The following is a 21,276-nucleotide window of genomic DNA, read 5'->3' on the forward strand; positions in this document are numbered from 1 at the left end:
TTTTTGTTCCCTTCAAGTTTATGCCAGTTTATTAACATTTATCACTTGGACAAAATTGACATTTTAGTCAGTATAGAATTTCTATATAAATTCATCACCATTCTTTGCCAAACAAGCAAAGGTTAGCAGTAAGCAGATAACATAGCTTAATGAGGTCAAATCAAGCTGATTCATGATCACTATGGAGAAAAATATCCTCCTGGGGAAAATACTTGTGCTGAAAAATCCCATAAACCAAACCACTTGTTTATCTGTCATTCCCACAGAGATAGTAATGTAATTACTCTCATAATTATCTTCATTAGTGTCAGGAATTATCTGCAATTCATTCCTCTGCTCTGAGTATGTTTGTTTATTTGCTGATTTTTCTCTCAGATTTAGCCAACAGAGCTAAGAATTTTGTATTTGCAAAGCCATACAACAGACATCTGTGATGCACTGTGCTGACATTCTCTCTGCTAAAATATAGATTGCTGTCTTTCAGTTTCAGAATCCCTGTGCCCATTCCCTGACATCTGCCCTTCATTACATGGTTCCCGTGCGACCGAGACGACAGATTGTCTATCCTCTGGAAGAGCTTGGCATAAACGCTCCATCAGAGCAGGTCTCCAAGGATCAGGTGGGTAACAGAAGCAGCAGCAGGCAAGAGGCATAGTGCCAGCTAATGCAGGGTTTGGCAGATGGGATGGCATTACCATCTTAGTGTTGATAGGTTGCTTCTTAATTACACTGAACGTGGTGTCCATACCCTTACAGTCCCAGCTTTGCTTCTGCACAACCATCATTGCTAAGCTTGAATTTCAAATTGAGCATTACAAATAGCAATCACTGAACTATAACATTTATCTACTAATACTTACATGTTAGCAATATTTTCCGTGAAATAACTTTCAAACTCATAATACATTGTAAATGTTTTGACTTACTATTTAGTCACTCTTCCTGGTAAGTTTATTGAGGTCTTCTGCTCTCCAAATAAAAAATACTACCTCATGCATCTGACAACTTCTGTAGAAACTGCTTTTCTTCAGTTTTGAAGCCAGATTTCTTTCATGTACCTGATACCTTCAAAAACACTTCAAAATGACAGGAATGATTTAACAGTAAAGGAAAAGATTGCTTTCACTAACAACCAGTTCATATTTATATAGCACTCATGCAGTCCAGAGGTGCTAAACTAGAAGTCTCTTAAAATTTCATTTGTTAAATGTTATAGTGTCTTAAATTTTTAAATAACTAAAATTTGATGTAAAGATGGTCCCTTCACAAAAGTAACTAGTGAAGCTGAAATATTAGGAAAAATCTCATTAGTGATAGATACGCTCAGTATATGGCTGTAATTTACTAAAGAAACATAATTAGGGAGCTTTATGTCTGTCTACTAACTTCCAATTGGCTGAGATAGGCTCTCATATAGTATTTTTAGTGCTGTCCCTTTCACAGTTAGTCAGTAATTTTTGGCATCCAAAACTCTTAATTAGGCGGCAATTGGCAAAGCAAAATCCAGAACATGGCTGAGGCAGTGAATTGAGTTTGGCACCATGGAACAGGCTTCCCCTCAGCATTCATATCACTTCTCCCACCTTTCTCTTCTCTGCAGAATAAATTATCTAACCTTTTTCTTTAAGCTATTTCTTATTCTCTCTTTAAAATACACTGTTGCTATCTGACTAGAAGAGCTCATCTTAGCATTTTTGTTGGAGCTGGAAAATCATAGACCTCTGACTTCTGAGAGATTTGAAAATCTGATCCCAGGTTCTTCCTGAGGATTTTTGAGACTTGCAGATAGTGAGATAATTGTTTAAAACCTCCCAAGGTTAATGAATTGCTATTGAATAAAATGTCCAGGATTTTCACTAACAAAGTTTTGCTGGGAAAAAAAGAGGCTAGTCACTCTATAAGGATCCATGCATATGCATCAGCATTAAATACAGATTTTTGACAGACCGTGTTCTATCAAAACTGACATCTGGGGTTAATCTCTAAGCGGTAACTCAAGCTTAAAGCTAGTCCACTATTGCTGTGTGTTTTTTTTTTTTTGGTGAAATACCAAGAATTTGAAATCATGCAAAGCTAAATTGACTCTTCTGTTCAGTGAATGAAATGACCTTTGGCCACCATAGGTTGGGAAAGCTTTATAATTTAAGAAGTAACCAACCATGGGAGACTAAACATGCCAGTGAAAGTAAGAAGCTAAAACTGCTTTCTGATCTTGGATATTTTGTGAACTCTGCTAGGGGCCAGGTGTAAGGCATTTGCTCTCTCCCTACTCTGATGATTCAGAAGGGAGGATTGATCTCCATCAATAATCTTGTTCTTCCCTGCAAAATCCTGCTGCTAAGTTACAAATAAAGTGTGAAATGCATTTTATAAAATTAATAAAATCGATTGTTAGTAGACACAAACTGATTATACTTTTACATTATTGTAGCAATCAAAATGCCTGCTCAGACACTCTGTAAACAGAAAGACACAATCCCTGTTGCAAAGAGCAAAAAGTCCCACTAAAGAGTTAGATGTGTTACCTCCACAAAATGGAAAGGTTGAGACTTGTCACCTTTAAAAATATTGTAAGACAAAATGATGCACATTATAGTCTTGGAAGAGAAATGCTAGCAGGCCAGAAAGTGAAGCAGAAGGCAGATGGAAAAGGAATGTCGGAAGGAAGGCATGGAGGAAAGAGAAAAATGAAAGGCAGGAGAAGATTCTGGAGTAGGATGTAGTGGGAAGCTGTTTGAGGCAAGCACTTGGTTAGCAGTAAGGCGAAAATGTCCACTATCATCTTTATATTAGGGTGATTTTAAAAAATATATTCCTCAAGCTGTTGCAAGAATAGGGGCAGGATCTTGCTGGGTCTTAAAACCTTGGGGTAGGCAGAGATTCCAAGTAGTTGGGACAGCTCCTGGGTTGTCTTCATCACACTTCTCTGTTCTGGCTCACCAAGCTTGTTTTCGGTGAGGGAGCTATGTTATCCTTGGAGGACTGATTATCCTTGTAATTCATATTTTAGGTAGTTCTGCAATGATGGAAGATGTTTTTCACATAAATTACAACATAAGGGTTGTAAATACAAGTCAGTTTTGGAAATGTGAAATTTTCATTTGGCTGCCCATCTACTTAATTGCTTGAGTATCTCTCTCTTATGATAGAGATAATTGTAATGAAATTTTTGCTTTGATACCCACAAGATGCCCCTTGATATCCACCCATCAACATCTGCTTCTCATCTCCTGCTTTTGCAGCTTTCTGCCTTTCTCTTACTCCAGCCTCTTTCGAGCTCTCTCTCTCCTTTTCTTGTTGCGAAATTTATTCTTTACCAGTAACAGCTTGGGTCTCAGCAGCTCAGCCATTTGGTGTCTAAGCACAGCTCTTGATTTGTGCATACGTATCTCTGTAGGCCATTAGTAGCTTAGTATCTTAGAGAGAGTGCACAGTGGGAGCCCTGGGGCTCAATCAATTTGTATACCTCTTTAATACGTTCCAGCCTGCTTGTGAGCATGAAGAGATTCACTCATAAATATTGACCCACTACAGACAGCTCAGACAGGACCCTCAAGGACTCTCTTCTGCATTTCCTTTCTTCAAAGCCAGAAGGTACAGCAGTGATCTAAATCAGAAAAGCTTTGCTCTCAGCTAATTCCCACACTTTGCCAGTCCAGATGGAACTCAGTTGTGTTGAAGACAGTTTTCTTGCAGGTCTGGACCAGTTGTGTCACAGACAGATGAGCACCAGAAGTTGTCTGTTTAAGTCTGTGATAATTTGTTTTCCTTGTCCCTCTGTCAGATCTCTCTATTCTTCCTCAGTGTGTAGAAAAAGTAAAAAGGGTGAAACCCCACTCCTTCTGCCATGGATTCCTGGCCTGCTCTCTCCTGCTTCTAGAAGACAGAATGAGCTCTATTTCATGGTGTCTAAGGAAGCATCTTTCTGTAATTTCTCTGTGGAGAGCTGGATGTAAGACAGAGATAATTATGCTGAAAATCTGGGAATTTATTGTATAAAATCATCATTTGCCATAACATGAGAAACTATTTAACTCCAGTAATCCAGCCTCCCTGTTCTCTTCCTGTCCATATCATATTCCCCTGGCCCAATATTGTTTCCAGTTTGAAACTTGGCTTTTGGGTTATGGTTAAAACGATTCTCTGAAGAGACAAGAGAGTTCAGGAACTCTACCCTTTCCTCCTCTCTGTTGGCTGGCCTTCTTGTTAAAAGTTGGTCTGAGTTTTAAGGCAACCACAAAGTTTTTTCACTGTCTGTCTTCAGCCACAAATCTATGCTTCATTTTCATCTTCTGCTTCAGAAGACCTGTCATTTCCCTAGCAGTGGCTGTCGGTTCCCTAAAGGGCTGTGAATTCTTATGACTATACTAACCTCTTCCTATAATAGCGCCTAATGGCAGAGGATGTTTTTTCAGAAGGCAAATACATTTTGCTGCTGACTTTCTGTGCCTGTTTCTACAAAATTCTATTTCATATCCCTCCAATGATAAGATTGGTATAAATTAGGTGAGGATTTACTGAGAAGCTTGGGTGGGGCAGGGGGAGGATTAAACTCCTCTGCCTACCATTACAGCTCTCTGGTTTGGCACTGATGCTAAAGGTCTTATTTGCATCTAGCCCTGGAAGACTCTGGGATGTCTGTTCAGACTGAGCCTCTGCAGCAAGCATATCAGAGGTTCCACATATCAGCTCAAAATTTCATCAGGCTATACAACTGCCATGCTATAGAGTTTCATGAAACAGACCTGAAAAAACTCCTGTCTGCTCATTACACCAAATCCTTTCTACAGCTGTTCCAAATCAAAAGGAAAGCTCTGAATTTTGTATTCTGAATCAGTAACCAGTGCTGATGCGCCAATTGGCCAAAGATCCAAAGATTTAGAATCTTAATTCCCACAGTGTTAAAACAGATTAGATTATTATCGTGTTTTGCACATCTGTCAGTCATTTTAGTAATGTTATATTAAAAGCAGTTGGTTATAACAGAACACTAAATGTCTTTAAAAGTTCTGCTGGCTTTTAAAGTGCATGTAATTATTGATGGAATAGAAGACTATAGATTAGTCTTCTATTAAATAATTTTTAATGATATCTTCATAAATAAACAATTTATAAACTTGTTTGCTTTCTCACCATCTGGGAGCATTCTGTTATCCATCTGCTTCATGTAATTATCAATAAAACAGAAGAATAGGTGATACAATTAACAAGAATAACCGATTCACAATGAAGAATAAAAATGTCACACGTTTGTCAAATTATTTGTTTTGTTTCTGCCCTTTCCTTATTACTCATGTGGTTGGACTTCTTTTTTTAAATTTTCAAAAAGAAGGCAGAACAATTATCAAAGTATTGCAGAAACCCACATAGCTTTGAATAAACTGATGAAAAGTTGCTTTATCTTTCTCAGTTAATTTTGTACTTCTCAAGTAGTACAGGGCTATAGGTGCATTACAGAAAATGTTTAAATCATAGCAGGAAGGAGGGAGTGGAGGAGGGAGTGGCAAAAACCTGCAGTCAGATGCTCTGCATAGCTTTGACTTCTCTGGACTAGCCCACTTTAAACTTGTTCAAGAGCTGAGTTTTGTCAGCATGGCTAGATAGATGTGCAAGAGTTCACAGGGCAGGGAAAGAGGGAGAAAAGCCTGTAGAGTAGTGAGTTCTGTTCTCCTTTCAGTAGCCATGATTTCATTTTTGTGTACTAAATAGTATATTTTCTCAGCAGTCCTTCATAAGAGACAATTTTATAATTTCATGTTTTCCTTTAATCTGCTATTGGAGATGAGGCATTTTAATCAGAGATGAAAGTTAGTTTACCTGACTCAGAGCACAGAGAGGACCTTATCATGATAAATACTGTTTGGAAGAAAAGACTCTGTCTATACAGTCAGTAATGACGTGCATAAAAGTGTGGCTACATGGGAGGTAGCATCTTTCAGTTCCTTATTACTTGCATTGCTGTACAGGTATTGTGAATCAAACTATTGTCCCTAGAAAATTCAAGCCTGCTTAACTTTTGTGTAATGAGTTATTCTGTATCAATAGCACCAGCCTTTTTTCCTCAAAAGAGGAATCTTTCCATTAACATTTTGGGCAAAAATTCTAATGTCCTCTTTTCTCCTCAGAATAGTCATGGAGCATTCTCTGCCATGTTAATGTGCCAATGGTGTCTACTGTTTTGTCTTAACAACAAACATGTAGTTTGTGGACCTCTGTCTCTACAGACCAGCTTGAAGAGTTTTGCAAAAGCAAAACAAAAAGCTAAGAAAATCAGGCCTGCTGTCCGTACGCTTAAATTTTCTATATGTAATTCTGTACTACCACATGAAAACATTTAGGGTCAGAAAATTAGAAAAGGCTGAAAACTTGCTCTCCTGGATATAATCTAGAAAAGCGGATGTTTAATCGCAGAAAAAACTGGTAAATATAAGTACAAAATACAAGAAGTAATGGGACTACAATGCACTGCTACTTTTACTGTGGCTTTCAGTGCCAGTATGCATGTGTTTTCATGTATGTTTACTTGATTCCACACTGATGCTTATGGCAAGTGCTATGAATAAACAGCCTGGAAGCAATTTAAAATAATCCCAGCCTAATGTAAAATGAGGGAAATCTGTAGAATCTGAAGATCTGTAAAATGTTTTTAAATGATACATTATTTTTAGAATAATCTTATAATTTGTTCCATTTAAGTGTATGTTCATACACATTCTTTGCATTACATAAGATACTTAAAGTGTTAATACTGTTCTTGAATATCCTCTATTAAATTAGCTTTTTCATTTCCATTATAAAGCTACATGAGTTTAAAATGGGATAAAATATGTCCAGTATGTTTGCCATTGTCTCTAAAATCCAGCTATTAGGTCAAACCTGAAAAATTCTGGAACATTTTCAAGTTTGAAAGAAATTTTTCATCCTATGCACAGCTTGTTAAAGAGAAAAATAAAGCATATATATAAAGTGTTTGTATAGGAAACTTTTCATTCGATGTTAACAAGCATCTCTCACAGTAAACTCTTGAAGCATTTCACTTTATCTATTGCTTCTACATTCTTATGTGTGAACCAGCTAATTAGAATAAGCCCTAACTTTTTATTTGTATGTTAGTATCTCAGTCAAGTCTGGACATATCTGACTGCAAATTCCTCAATTTTCTTTACTGAAAAACGTTGAAGAGGATCTTGAATGCTTTGAATGAACTGTTGAGGGTGAATGTAATTGGTCACACTGACCTATCAAGGAGGAAAAGTAGGAGGGACTCGGAAGGGAGATACTGACAGTTAACACCTAGCTGCAAAGGTGGAGAAAAAAAGCAGAGAAAGAGGAAGGGATGTTTGCAACGCACAGCCAATGCCCCAGCGAGTCTAGAGAGTGCAGCTAGAAAGCTGCAGTTGAAAACTTTGCATAGGTGCATTAAAGGATAATAAAAAGTAAGCAGATTTTAAAGCATGGTGGGAGAGGCTGCGTATGCCAGAACAATCTGCTCTGAACGTAGCTCTTTGTTTCTAAGTGGGCAGTTGAAAGAAATTGAGGAAGCGGGCCATTTTCCTCATTATAACCCCAAAGAGATATGTCAAGAAGGGGGACAGGTACAGATACAAGTACTATGAAAGCAACAAAGCTGTGGAGTGCATGACCACCTAAAGTGCAAATGGATGTAAGAGCATATCTCAATGCAGTTACTGGGAAGCATCCATTCCCCGTCTTGGTCTGTATGTATTACCACAGAAATAGTTAGCCCTGCCTCTGTATACTCCTTCTCTCCAGCTTTACTCAGTAATAAAATGGAATGTGCTGAAAGTGGCCAAAATATGAAAGTGATTTTTTGTTCAGCAAGCCTCTACTAAGATAATATGGCAAAAAAGCCTAGGTAGAATGGCAAGAGAATTCCCTCATTTTTCGATACCAAGATTGATATATTCAGGTTAAAACAGGGCATTCCTACATGTAATAGTTTGTATATGAATGAATCAGTATTACAAACAACTGCTTGACAAGTATAGTTTTCATTTAACCAGGAAAGCAATATTAATTTTTAAAGAAGTAGCTGTTGCTTAAGACGCTATTGTGCCCGAATAATGAATTTTTAATGCTTTTATAGTACATGCATGGATTAAAATCCATTATTTATTGTACCTCCACTTGCTTGGTAAAGGTGATGATTTTATAGCACCAGTAGTCATGCAAACACATCCATTCTGAACTGACTGCTGATAATAAATTTCCTTACTGTAAATGTCAGTGGGTTTTGTGTGTTGCTGCCATTACATCTTGTTTGGAAGGCTGAGTATTACACAATTACAGGAGGCACCAGATGGCATCATTAGCAGGAATGCTCTGAATGTTTACCGCTTATGTGCATGTGTGAAATTAAAAGTAAGATGACCTATCTTTATTTTGAAAGCATGATGTCAGTACTATACAGGTGTTAATGACATTTAGAGCAAACTAAAACAGTCATTCTGCTTAAAAACAGGGCATTCTTGTTTTAAAAATTTTTCAAAGATTTTGTAGATTGCTTTTGCAAGTAGCATAATTCCAGCTTACAAGGAGGGAATAGATATTTTTTCCAAAGAAAAGTAATGATCAGTATTACAAAATAAAGAACCACAGCTGCTGTCACTAAAATATGTCTCTGCTACCGCAAGTTGCAAATCAGTCTCCCCTTGTATCCTGGTATTGTCATTTCGTAATGTTGTGTTCATTATTTTTGGTACGAAACGTGATGTTGCTTGCTTTGCTTTTTAAATTTTATTTTTAAAGCTTATAACTTTAGGCGTGTCTTACTTTTTCAGTGAATTCAGTTTCAATGAGCTCAGGAAAATGGCTACTTACGTTGCCATGTGCGGCAGGCAGAGTAGGCACAATAAGACAGAGGAGCTTCCCTCTTCTCCCGTTCCAAAGCAGACCGGTCTTGTTTTGAAATGGGTATTGCAGTAGCTGTGATATGGGGTGGTGGTGTTTACTAGTAGTACCTGTTACTAGCAGCCACGGCTTTACTTCTCTCAAGAGAAGTCCCCAGAGGGGAACCTGCCTGAGCCAGGCAGCAGTGTGAGATTTGTGCAGTTAAGTCCTGGCAGGGATGTTCACAGCTTCTCCTTTGTGCCTCTTGGAGCTGAACCAGAGAAATGAAGCAGGAGTTGCCTAAAATCAAAGCTTAAGAGAGTCATGCCTTTCATTCTGGAAGAAGGTGGTTTAAAATCAGGAAATGTTACCAGTAGTCTCCATTACCTGTAATTTTGCTGTCTGCTGTTTAGTTAATTTTGCTGGGTAATTCCTAATTTTACTTTATTTTGTTTATTCTACATGAAGGCAACATAATCAATGTATACTCTGGTGGCACAAGAACTCTGTAAAATAAACCCGAGAAGTTAATGAGACATTGTTTAAGTTGATGGTGGGCTTTGGCCGATCAGGCCCTGGCCCTAGCATAGAAAACCATTCTCAGTATTCATTTATACTCTGATCTACTTGGAATAAATGACTGTTTTGCCCTTAATTTTAAATGTCTTTGGTTCAGGGTGGTAGAGCTCAACTTTTCTTGTGAAATTTCCAGTTAAAAACAAGATTTGATTTAAAATGATGTTATTTGCAGTCTGCTTACTTACCTAGTTGGAGTGAATTAATGTGCATTAATAATTATGCCACTAAAAGTAGGATTTAAAGAGCTGTCTGTCAGCCCTGACGGCTGGGAAGTGTTTGCATATTCATTTGATCCTTCAGGCTCCAATCTTCCCCACGCAGGAATGCAGAGCACCATCACTTTGATTTTGGTGGAGAAGTGGCAGGGGTCAAACGGCAGGGACCCACTTGTTGGCTCAGGACTGGAAACCTTCTCGCCCAGTCAGCACAACCAAAATATCTCTGCCTTCTATGAATTCCCTGTAAAGAGTGTGCTTGGAAACTGAGGACTGTGTGACTCAGTGCAAGCTAGCTTGGTTATTCAATTTATGTTATTCAGCTGTCTTAGCAATTTATTCGAAAGACGAGAGTTCCCAAAACTAATCATAAAAATTATGTGGTTAGTTCAAACCGTTCATTTCAGTAGTTTTCAACTTCAAAATTATCTGGCAAACATTTTTCATGTTACTCAGTTAGCTTATTGTGGCAGTCTTAGGCTATTAAAGAAAATCTTCACCCTTAAGCACTTTTCTCCTTGAAAGGTACTGGCTACAAATGCTTTTTTGGGGCCGCTGCTTTGAGAGCCTGGGGAGGCAGGCACCCCGAGATGCCAGGTTCACAGGGCAGCTCCCGCAGCGGACGGCTGGCACAAGCGCCTGGCTCGCGCGCAGCGTTGCCTGAGCGAGCTGGTACAGCAAACGGCAGAAAGAGAGAAACTGTAACTCCTCTTCCTTGCATGAAAACCAGTTCCTGTCATGGCTGAATTAGACTCTCTGGGAGGATATATGTCAGTGAGAAGAGCTAGTGTTGTTTATACTGCTGATACGAAGGGGAATATCGTTGCACAGTGAGAGTAGACCTAGGCTTGTGCCACCTCCAGGAAGCACACAGGGAGCGCAGGCAAAATGCGAATGCCAGCTTGCTTCCTCGAACCCCCAGCCCCAGAGCTGAGGAGGGCAGCGGTGGGGCACGCACAAACGCTGCCGAGCGAGTGGGGCACAAAGGCAAATAGCAGCAGGCTGCCAGGCCCCGCTGCCACTACCAAAAGCAGCGCGGCGCGCCAGCCAGGGCCTCTGCTGGAGCGGTTTCCATGACGACCCCCCTGAAGCGGCTTGGCCTCTCCTGCCACCATCTCCGAGTGGTCTGGCACGATGCAGCACGGCCCGGGGAGGCCTCGGCGCCATCCGCGTCCTCCTCTGCTCGGCCGGGTCTCCAGCCAGCCTCCAGGCATGAAGCAGTAGCGCACGCCTGCTGCTTCAGAGGAGCCCCGGCACGCTCCCTCGGAGCATCCCTTTGGCATCACCCCACCCCACCTGAGCCGCCGCTCTGCCGCGTGCCCTCGGCAGTGGCCCGAGGCCAGGCCGTCGCAGCAGCACTGCCGGAGCCAGGCGCCTCAACGCATGCCTCTGCCAGAGGAATGTGACTGGCCAGTGGCGCTCCATGAATGCTGCAGACCGTCACGCGCTCGTTGGGACACAGCCCAGCGTTTGGACATGTGACATATCATTCCCGCTTCTGCCAGGGGAAGAATGCTGCCAGGTAAAAGGACTACCTTCGGGGTTGCTGCCAGCACAGCGAACCCGTATAAATGCTGGGTTCGTACACAAGATGGAGGTATCAGCTACCCTTCTACTCGAATGACTGACTGATTAGCAGTAGCATTTGGGATGAGGCTTCAGGATCAGCTGATACCCCATGCGAGCAGTATCCACACTGGTTTGGCTGCCCCTACAGATTGTCTCAATGCCCACTGCAATGGCTATTTTCAGAGACCGGTTGAAACTACCAGCTTTTTTGCACGGTTGGTTGCTTCTGGTGCAGACCGTGCACAGTCACGGCATCCTCACAGGAGCCCCTTTCCCTAGCGAATGGCAGTACGGATTTATTACGTAGCTTAGCTTCTGGCAGTCAGTTCTTTGAAAGGACTTTTGAAGAGCAGGAGAGGGGGACAACCTTGTGGCACTGCTTCAGTAGACTCTGTAGGAGTATTGCAAGCTCCAGCTTTGCTCTTGTGCCTTTGGGCACAGCTAGATCCTCACTCCGATTAAATCAGTGTAGCTCCTTAATGGCACGTGAAATAAACCTATGACAGCTGCTGAACTTTAGGCATACAAAATCAAAAGGCAGCCAGCCCGACCTCTCCTGTATTTCCACATTTACACTGGGGGTCCAGAAAAGTCAAGCTAGATAATATCTGGAAGGTATTTCAGGCTGAAGTTCCTTGATGTTACTACATTTTCATGTATTTCTTGAATCTTAGCAAAAAAATGTAGGTATTGCCTATTTATTACCTGCTGCCACCCCAGCCAAAAGTACCTTGTGGGATAGAAACAAATAGGCACAGATGAACTGGGAAGCCGTAACTGCCCTCAGAGGGTTAGTGACTTTCTTAAAACAAGAGAAGGGAACTGGGACCTCCATAAAGCAGGTTTCTTTATCTTAAAATCTGGGGAAACGAACCATGAGAGCCAGCCCTGTGCTCCAGTCGCTCGCCAGCTGGAGTGGCTTTGATGAAGTGCCTTGTGAGGCAGCTTCCTGCACCGCATGTTCTTCTCCTGAAAAGTGGGGAGGAACTGGACTCTTTTTGAAAATGACACCAGTTAAAATTTAGCCACTTGTCTTCGAAGCTGAGCAGCAAACAATCACATGATCCTTATTCAAGTGTAAACTGCCCAGCCTTCTTTGGGCGGGGAAGCCAAATGTTAATGCTCAAAGGAAAAAAAGAACACTTTCTTACCGTTGTAATGGTGGTTCTGCAAGGATATTAAATATACTTGTCCATGCTCTGCTCTCCTTCCCTACTTTTTGTAGTTTCACAGCAAATCCCTGGCTTCATAGGGAGTCACAGGGATTGGCACAGGAATGGCCTTCAGTATATAGGCTGTGTTTTTCCAGAAGGCTGAAGATGAGCGTTTCCCCACCTGAAGACTGACATAACAATACTGGCTTCATTTATAAAGGCCTTTGAGGTCTGTGGATGAAAAATATTATATACAGGCTAGGTATTACCAATGCAAACAGTTGTTTTATAGAGCCACAGTTAACTGAAGAATGGTTTTTTTGACAAAGAAGAAAAAAAATGATTCAGGCTGCATTCTTCATCACAGTTGTACTTCTTTTTCCTTTCCCTTCTGCCTCAGGTGTTTGTGTAAATCTGTGAATGCTTGGAAACACCATTTGAAAACATGTTTACAGATATTTCTAATGAGACTTTTTGGAATTTTTTTTTTTAATCTTAATGCAAGCTGAAAAAGCATGCATTTTCCAATAATTTTTGTTCATATCACCTTGGTAAACATTGATTTTTTTTTCCTTGTGATTGAAATCGAGCTTGAAATTTAAATAGCTCTGTTTGTTCACTTTCTTGTTTGCCTGCCACTATCGCTGACCTAAGCACCAATCTAGGAACAGGTTTGTTAATCATTTTGTTCTCCCTCTGATGGTTTTTACAGTCGCAGAGTTAGTTCAAACTGTGTACAATCTGAATAGCAGTAACTATCATACAGATTTCTCAGTAACAAATGCTAAATTAAAACAAAAGCATTGCAGACAGGCAAAGAATCATGTAAAATAGGGCTGGGAAAGTCCCTGTAAGCAGTTCACTACTCCTTCCATAAAGGATCTGTGAAGATGTTGAGTACACAACAAATCAGTCAGTCCCACGTTTATCTTGTAGTACCCTGAACGGTTCTCCTGAATTCATTGGTGCTTTTGCATATTTAAAATTAAGCAAGCACTTAGGTGGTTTTATCTGGATCAGGCCCAGTTCTCAGTGTCTAATGAAACCAAGTCCAAACTCTGCTGCTTTGTTTTACTGCGTATTTGCATGAACAGTTCTAGTGATGACCGTAACAGCCTTCCTTGACACACTTCTGGTTTTTTATTAGGATATGTTTACGAATACTCAGTTCAGAACGTCCCACTGTTCCTTTTCCATCAAAGCTGGAAAAAGTTCCGTCCAACTTGTTTTTTCATTTTTGCATGTTCACAGTTTCCAGGTTTTTCTGTTTAAGTGGAGGTGACATTTGATCTAAAACCAGAGCTATTTTAGAACATTATGATAACTATTTTTAGAAATCCTCTAAATAGCCCAGGATCCAATTTTTAGAAACAGAATCTACAAACAATCTACAAAATATTCTTCATCTGAGTTTGTGCTATCAGTGATGATCCGTATCATATTCATTTATGAATATATTGATGAATAAGTGTACAATGAATACATTTCCAGGCAATATGCAAACTGGGCAGCTACCCAGATAGGAGATTTGGGCATGCACAATGAATGTATGTGCTTCACCTGGTTTGAAAGTGCAAAGGAAAAAATGCATACAAATGTGTGTGCTAAAACCAAGCAATTATTTCATGTATTTTTTTTCCACTCATTACTTAAGGTAGAAGGATGCGGGGACTTTCTAATGCTGTAGAAGATCTTACTCTGGCACATACCGTGCTGTGAGATCATGGGTGCAAGACATAATTTACGGGCAAAGTTTGCGTTTTCAGTGGAGCGTTCTGAGCATGGCGTAGGCGTTTTTAATGGAGGTAAAGTATGAAGGCCTCTAAGTGGATGGAATTAGCTGTTCACATGCAAAAACAGCCCCCGTGGTTCAATCAAGAAAAGCCACCTTTGTCAGCAGCTGGAACAAAGCAGGAGATGGGCCCTCTGCCCTCTCAGGTGGAAGCGATGTGACAGGTGGCCCAGCAGCAGAGGCTGTCAGCAACAAGAGGAAAAGGGAGAAAAATTAGAAAAAAAGACCCCGCCAACTCATTTTGATAATCAAAGAAAATACTTTTTTTCTGAGCTATGTATGCCTCTTCTAACAATGGCAATAATTGCTCTCCACCTTCGATTAGTTAATGATTGCTGTTTTATTTAATAAATTGGATACAAAATAAACAAGTTACAGTTTGCTATTGACCTATCAATTATGATGTCTGATTACTCCTCTGGGGAGCATATGTAGTCATTTGTCCTGACATTTTGTTAAAATAAGGTGGTATTATGGGACCAATCCACCTAATTCCTTACTCCCCGGGGCCATTTAGTGTACTTAGCTGTTAGAAAGGTGATTTCTGAAGCATGACAGCTGTTGGTGTTGGGGCCATTGTGCGGTGAACAAAAACCGTTATATTCTACTCATATGCTGCCTTTGCATCATTGATACAGAGGCCATTTCATAAATTAGATACAACTCTTCCCTAGCAAATTGTGTTATGGTTTATATTTCATTGTTGGAGTATATTTAAAAAAAAAAATAACAGCACTGCTGTGGAAGGAGATATTTGAACTTGGCATAGCTGTAAGGTCTGTTTGGTTTATTCTATTAGCTGCTGACATTCCTGTCTAGTTATTTTGGTTGATTAGATACATTAGAAGAAGTTTCTCTTTCTGTTCCTTTTACCATTTTATTAATTTTGTTAAAAGCTGCATTTCAGTAAAAACCTCATAATAAGTTTTCCCCTAGAAGGCATTGCTTTTTTTAGAAAGGTACAGCGCTCTCAGTGTGCAGCATCTAATTGGAAAAAGCCTCTCAAAATCCTTGTCTGCAGAGTAAAGGGGCATTCACTGCATATGTTATTACACTTAGTTTGTGCCAGAGTTTTGCAGATAATGTTTATTCAGGGAAGTTATTTTACTAGAACAGCATTTGGAACATGTAGGCCCTTCTGCAGGAGCACTAGATAAGTCTGAAATCCAACTCACCTGTGTTGTGCGAGGATTTCTTTCACTCCTGGTAAATGCTTAAATGTCAGAAATCAGAAGGATATATCTGAACATTCAAATGACATTCTCACTGTAAAACTGAGGGCCTTTTGATTTGTTATCACTTGAATGACCATGTATATTTATATATGCAGATATAAAAAATTCTTGCTGGACAATGGACCTTTTAGCTCAAAATGCAGTTAACAGCCTATTTCAAAATAGCAGTTCTACCTGAAAGCTTTCTTCCTATAAAGAAAATAACACCTAAACTGGTATTTCGGATCTGTTTGCATTCCCTGTGTTTTCAACAAGTTGTATGTGCATCTGACAGCTCTGGATTCACAAAAAACTAACATTCAGCAATGGGCCGTTGTTCAGTTGGCTTTGATTCAACGCACTCATATATGTGAGCTTAACTATAAAGAAGACAAGTGTTCTATGGCAGTAAAAGAAGATCTTTGTCATAGGGCAGATCTTTAGGTATTTATATATTATATTTCCAGTTATTTCATTGGAGTTGCACCAGTGGAGTAACTAGAAATCTAATATATAAATGCTCTCACCATTTGAGTAGCTACCAAACCATCCCAGCTGCTTTCAGGACCAGAGTGTAATAGCTCTGCTTGTGGGGAGGACTTAAGAATTGCCAGACAGATTTTAAAAGAACTGTAGTATCTGAAATTACTTTTGACATTTTTTTAAATGGACCAGACTTCAAGGTAACTGCCCCATTGAATCTAATGATACTCAGAAAATCCTGTTTAAGAGTTTTCTTTTTGCAAACTGAATAAATTGGAGCACAACAGTTAGGATTTAACTACAGTAGCCTCAACGCGCGGTTGTGGTACTATGAGACTTCCATGTCAACACTTGCAGAACAATGCCAAATGTTATAGTCAGGGTTTGTCCATTTAGCAAGCTGCTAGAAACTTAGTGCAAACTTTATTTTAAGCACTGTCTTTAGATGGAGGGATGCCATTAATAATTTTCATCAGGTTTTTTCATTTAAAAAAATCTTTTCTACACACGTGCAATGTTGAAATGTTATAGGTGTGTTTTAATTTATAATTAAAACTTTTTTTTAGCAAAGTTCTGCCATAAGAAATGCTTAACCACCTTAAAAAGTACTGGCTTTGTGTTAGGTTGTTAAGGTTGTTAGTTTGTTAGTAGAAACTTGTATTTTATATGTAACAATAATTTGGGCAGCAGGACAATCTGTTCTATGGCTGAGTCCTGATTAGTCAAACCATTTCTCCCTGCAGGGTTGCCTGTGAGACTGTGGAAATGTGCTAGATTTCATACACATGACTTCTGAATTAAGCAGTCTACCACAGGCTATTATATTTTTTAGGCTATCTTCTGGAATTTTCTTAGTGGAGTCCAATCACAGAGATTAATCTAGCTTGCCACTGGATGTCATCGTTGCACTGTGAAGAACTACAGCTGGGAGAACATTTATCTGGCAGTAAAAAAAAAAGTTGCCTGACCAGACCACACATTTAATTCTGCCGCATTCTAAATTATTTGCCAAACAGGGATGATGACAGTTTGCAAGTAGTGGACCCGTATTCCTTTCTTAAGATATAGGAAAGCACTCTAGCGTGGTAGGCGGACAATTCCCCGGCTTCTGTAGTGAGCCTGTGCTGAAATCTCAGCAGTGGGTCTCTACAGTTGCAAAGACGCGGTACTAAAGATCTCTCGGGAATCTCAGTGTCCCAAGTACTTCTTGAGAAGGCCAACTTCATTAGAGTAGCTTTAAAATACAATACTTAATCTTCATATGTTAAGTTATTTTGTCAACTAATACACAGAGAGTATATTTCTACTGTAATTTCATAGGAGAAATTTAGAGGACATAATGCTATTAACCCTCCACCTCTTATTAGTAATAGAGGAAGACCTGTTAGAAGTCGTAGGCTGCTTCCTAAATAAGTGACACTGCAGAAATGTATAGGAGGAGGAAAGTGTCTGACAGATAATAAAAGTAGATCTGTTTTCTATTTCTCCCTTCAGTGCATCTGTGAATCTACAATTATGCATTCTGTGAAATGTGTGCAACCCAAAACAATAACAAAAATGTCAAGTGTGTTGTACTTCAAGATGGAAAACACCTCCCTGTCTTTTTTTTGAAAACTATATACAGTGCAGGGCAGAAGAAAAAGTATTTCTGTCAAATGCACTATTATCTCTTGATCCTTTTTATTTTACTTTTTTTTTTTCCTGGAATCTTTCAGTTAGCTAGGGAAACCTAGAGGCACCAATAAAAAAAAATACATGGAGTTTATTGTCTCAACCACTGTATGTTTTAGAATAATGGAAACTGTGAAGCTATTAATTAACTCATTTATAGCAAGATTTTTGGCCAGAGTATTGATCTCAGCAGCATTGTGCTAGTCTACCCGTTTGACAGCCTGGTTTTCAGTGTAACTGTTCTAATAGCTTTAACGAAAAAGAAGATTAATTTTATCATTTTGGGAGAGAGAGGGTTTACAATGTGCTAATTGAACCGATGAAGGCTTTCAAGATATAAGCTCTTAATTAATTTACAAGTAACATCATTTCCATAAATAAAACAGCAAGAGGAAAAAATTGCTCCAGAAGGTACAAAAATGGTCTCAACATCATGTAAATATGTGCTCCCCAGGTGTTAGCTAAATGGTAGTAAATTATAGAAGAGGCAGTTTCAGCCCCTCTTACAAAGACTCCATAGCCTCTTTTCCAAGAAAAGCAGACCATTAAGCTCTGCTAGTTTTCTGTGACCTATTAAAGATTCACATATTTCAACATTTTTAGTACCGTTTATCTACTCTGTTATCTTGTGGTGTGCACAGGAAATGCATAATGTTAGTCATGTCAGTGAGCCGTAGTAAGTTTTCTATGAATGCAAGGTAATGCATTACTAATGGCTAAATTATTCTTAGCAGACTTTTGTTGTTGTTGTTTTTTAATGTATTTCTGTATCATTCTGCATTTCTTTTACAGTTGAGTTATGCTCTGAACTACATAAATCGAAAGCTGACACTAGAATCTAAAGTGTCTATCAACACTAGAATTGTGGTGGTTGGAGCATCCAATGTTGGAATCTCTTTTCTGGAAACGCTCATTTTTTGGTAAGTGTTTTATTTGGCTTCCTTTTACTGAGAAGAATATGCTACCTTTCTGAAAGGGCTTGCTTCTTCCATGTAGGATTCAAGTCAGGCTGTTTCTTTTGCAAAAACAGAAATGTGCTTTGGGCCTGTATTCAAATACTAGATGTTAAAAGCTCTAAGCATCTAATTTGCAGTTGTAAAGCGATAGGTGTCTCCATCCTGACTGACCCTGGAATTCGAAAGTGCTAATAAGATTGCTTGAGCATGCCCTCAAAGTGAAGGCACATTGAAAATCAGGATGCCGCTGCAGCATACTTAAAATCTTTTTGACTACTGTTCTTATACAAGGGTACTATAGATGGAGATTAAGTTCGTAGCCCTTCATATGTGCACCAAAGCACTACTGATCTTTAAAGCTAGTTCTGCCCAGTGGAAATGCAAACCAGTGTCTGAATCCCTCCATTCATTTACCTCATTATGATATATTGTTTTCAGAGCTGTGCAAAAATATCCAAAGAAAGCTCAGTCCTAATCTTACTGTGATGTTTTTAAGCAAAAAGTACCATACCTTTCACTCTGATGAGTCTCATGGTGTTTGGGAGTGTTCGGGAACCATAAAATTGCATGAAATTGTAAATCAGCTGTATAAACTTGACTGAGAAGGGGAAAAAACGTATGTGTTTAATATCTACCACTGTCTGAGCTAGAGTAAACTTCGGGATGTGCCAAGTTTTGTTGTTTTAGAGACTTTCAAAAGTTAAGCACAAATGTTATTTCAGGTCCAGTTAAGTCATAGCCTTTTCACTGGAATATTTAAGCACTCATTTTGGACCAAGTAGTTCATCATATAGCAAAATCAAAAAAAAAATCTCAGGACTGGATAATGAACATTTCAATACCTTCAGCTACCCACCAGTGGTATTTTCAGTTTCTCTTCTCATTTGAATTGTCACTTATGAAGGGATGGAGAAAAAATTGGGTCTGCACAAATTTCTTGATAGCCATAGACACTGGGATCTGAGTGAAGCTCAACATCCTATGGTCTAGAGGAATTCAGAACAGATGATCTGATGACCCCATCTGGTCTTAAATGGCATGTTTAATAAGAACATAAAATAGCAGTTCTATGTGAACAGAATTTAGGTCAGATTCAGGTTATAGGAAGTTTATTGAATGACTGTAGGAGATTTATTCCATGATAACTCTGACCACTGGATATAGCAAAACGGGCATCCTATTTTCCAATAATACACTGCTCAAAGTAAAAGGGTCCATGTTTCTATATACTTTGCATGTTTATGTAAAGTTCACAGGTGAATTGCAAAGCAAAACAAAATATCCCTGCAATTTGTCATCGCTACTGGTTGTATGAATGTGCAGGTAGCAAGAAAGGAAGTTTATCCTAGAGCCCTCCTTTTCCAGTGGCCCTCTCTCTGATTTATCACTGCTTACTCCTTCTATTCCAGTACACCTCCATGCCAATGTTATGGGTTTATCAGAAGGTCAGATTATATATGTGAGAATGCAATTCTTTTTATGCAGTTCTTATTTTCTGCCTAGATTAGATGTATGTAAAGGTGTACTAGAAACGGCCTGAAAAGATTACAAAAATTAATGTAAAATTCCAGTCTTGAATGTGATCATGACAACAAAGTGCTTGTTACAAAAACTAAGGACGTTTGGCATTTTTATGGTGGGCAGAGAACGGAAGATTTTGCCCATTTTTTCAGTTGAGCTAAAAGTTTGGTATTTCTACAACCATTAGTGGCATCACAAATTAAAATGTCAATATAGTGAGAGAAAAAAAGGTAAATTGCTTTATGAATGTTATTATATTACTAGAGCAGTGAAGAAACAACATCTGATTCTTGTACTTCTTTCTTGGTGCCTGACTTTTTCATACAGAGCATCCCTTTTGGGATAAACATTTTCTTCTCATCCTCTTGTCTTCAGCACCTTTTAAACTTCCAGTCCCATTCAAAGTTCAGTTAAAAATGTATTTCAGAGCTGTTAACTACTTCCTTGTTATTCACCCTGTGCTGTTTATTATTACCCTTTCAGTATATAATACTGTGAGGGAGAAACAAAGTACATCTATGCCTGTTTTACAAATGAGGAACTGCAGTCACTTAAGACAGAATATTTTGCCAAGATCAGACAGAAAGACTATAAAGCGTCTAAACTCTAACCAGGTACCTCAACCAGGGGCTAAGTCTTCTTGTAGTGAATAGGCCATACAGATAGTGTCAAGTCTGTGGGGAGAACCTTTATACTTCTGAGGTGTTACCTCAGCCAAGACTTTTCAGTCAGAAGTATTATTTGAACCATATTCTAATGAGGGGTTCTTGCAGGACATGTCCTTCTGGTACACAGAAGTGCACTTGTCTTCAGCACCTACAAATGGAGTGCCTGCATTTATGAGAAATCGAGTATTGCTCTGAGAACCCAAAAAGCAAGCAGTCAGTACTCAGTGCAAAATGCTACAGAATTTATATTAATTTATGTGTCAGTTTAAGAAAGATTTTGTTTTTAATTTTCACAGAGCAACAGATAAAGTCTCCTGATCAATGTGAAGCCCTTTTAATACAATTTAGCTTAATTTACTCATAATTTTCTAATATTCTTTGCAAAGGTTACATGCACTAAAAATAGCTGAATTGAATCAATTTGTAAGCCCCTAATCCTTAAAAAGAGGAAGTCGTTTTCGCCTCATTATTCTTCATACTTAATTATTTTACATTAGCAGTCACCATGGAAACACCTGAATGTAATTCACTTACCTACATAACAATTATTAGAACTAGATTTTACAAGTGATTTCAACTTGAGACTCAAGAAATATATTTTTCA

At 39.1% G+C, this 21,276-nt stretch overlaps 1 protein-coding gene across 1 annotated transcript in view; it reads left to right on the forward strand.

Moving 5' to 3' along the window:
- CFAP61 (cilia and flagella associated protein 61) overlaps nucleotides 1-21,276 on the forward strand; it is a 141,568-nt gene that overhangs the window by 53,630 nt on the left and 66,662 nt on the right. Inside the window, exons 17-18 of the mRNA XM_068940772.1 lie at nucleotides 485-619; nucleotides 18,320-18,447. Of these exons, the coding sequence (XP_068796873.1) occupies nucleotides 485-619; nucleotides 18,320-18,447 (263 nt within the window). The remainder of the gene's footprint in view (nucleotides 1-484; nucleotides 620-18,319; nucleotides 18,448-21,276) is intronic.

This window comes from Struthio camelus, chromosome 3, assembly GCF_040807025.1.
Source record: "Struthio camelus isolate bStrCam1 chromosome 3, bStrCam1.hap1, whole genome shotgun sequence".
Classification (NCBI taxonomy): domain Eukaryota; kingdom Metazoa; phylum Chordata; class Aves; order Struthioniformes; family Struthionidae; genus Struthio; species Struthio camelus.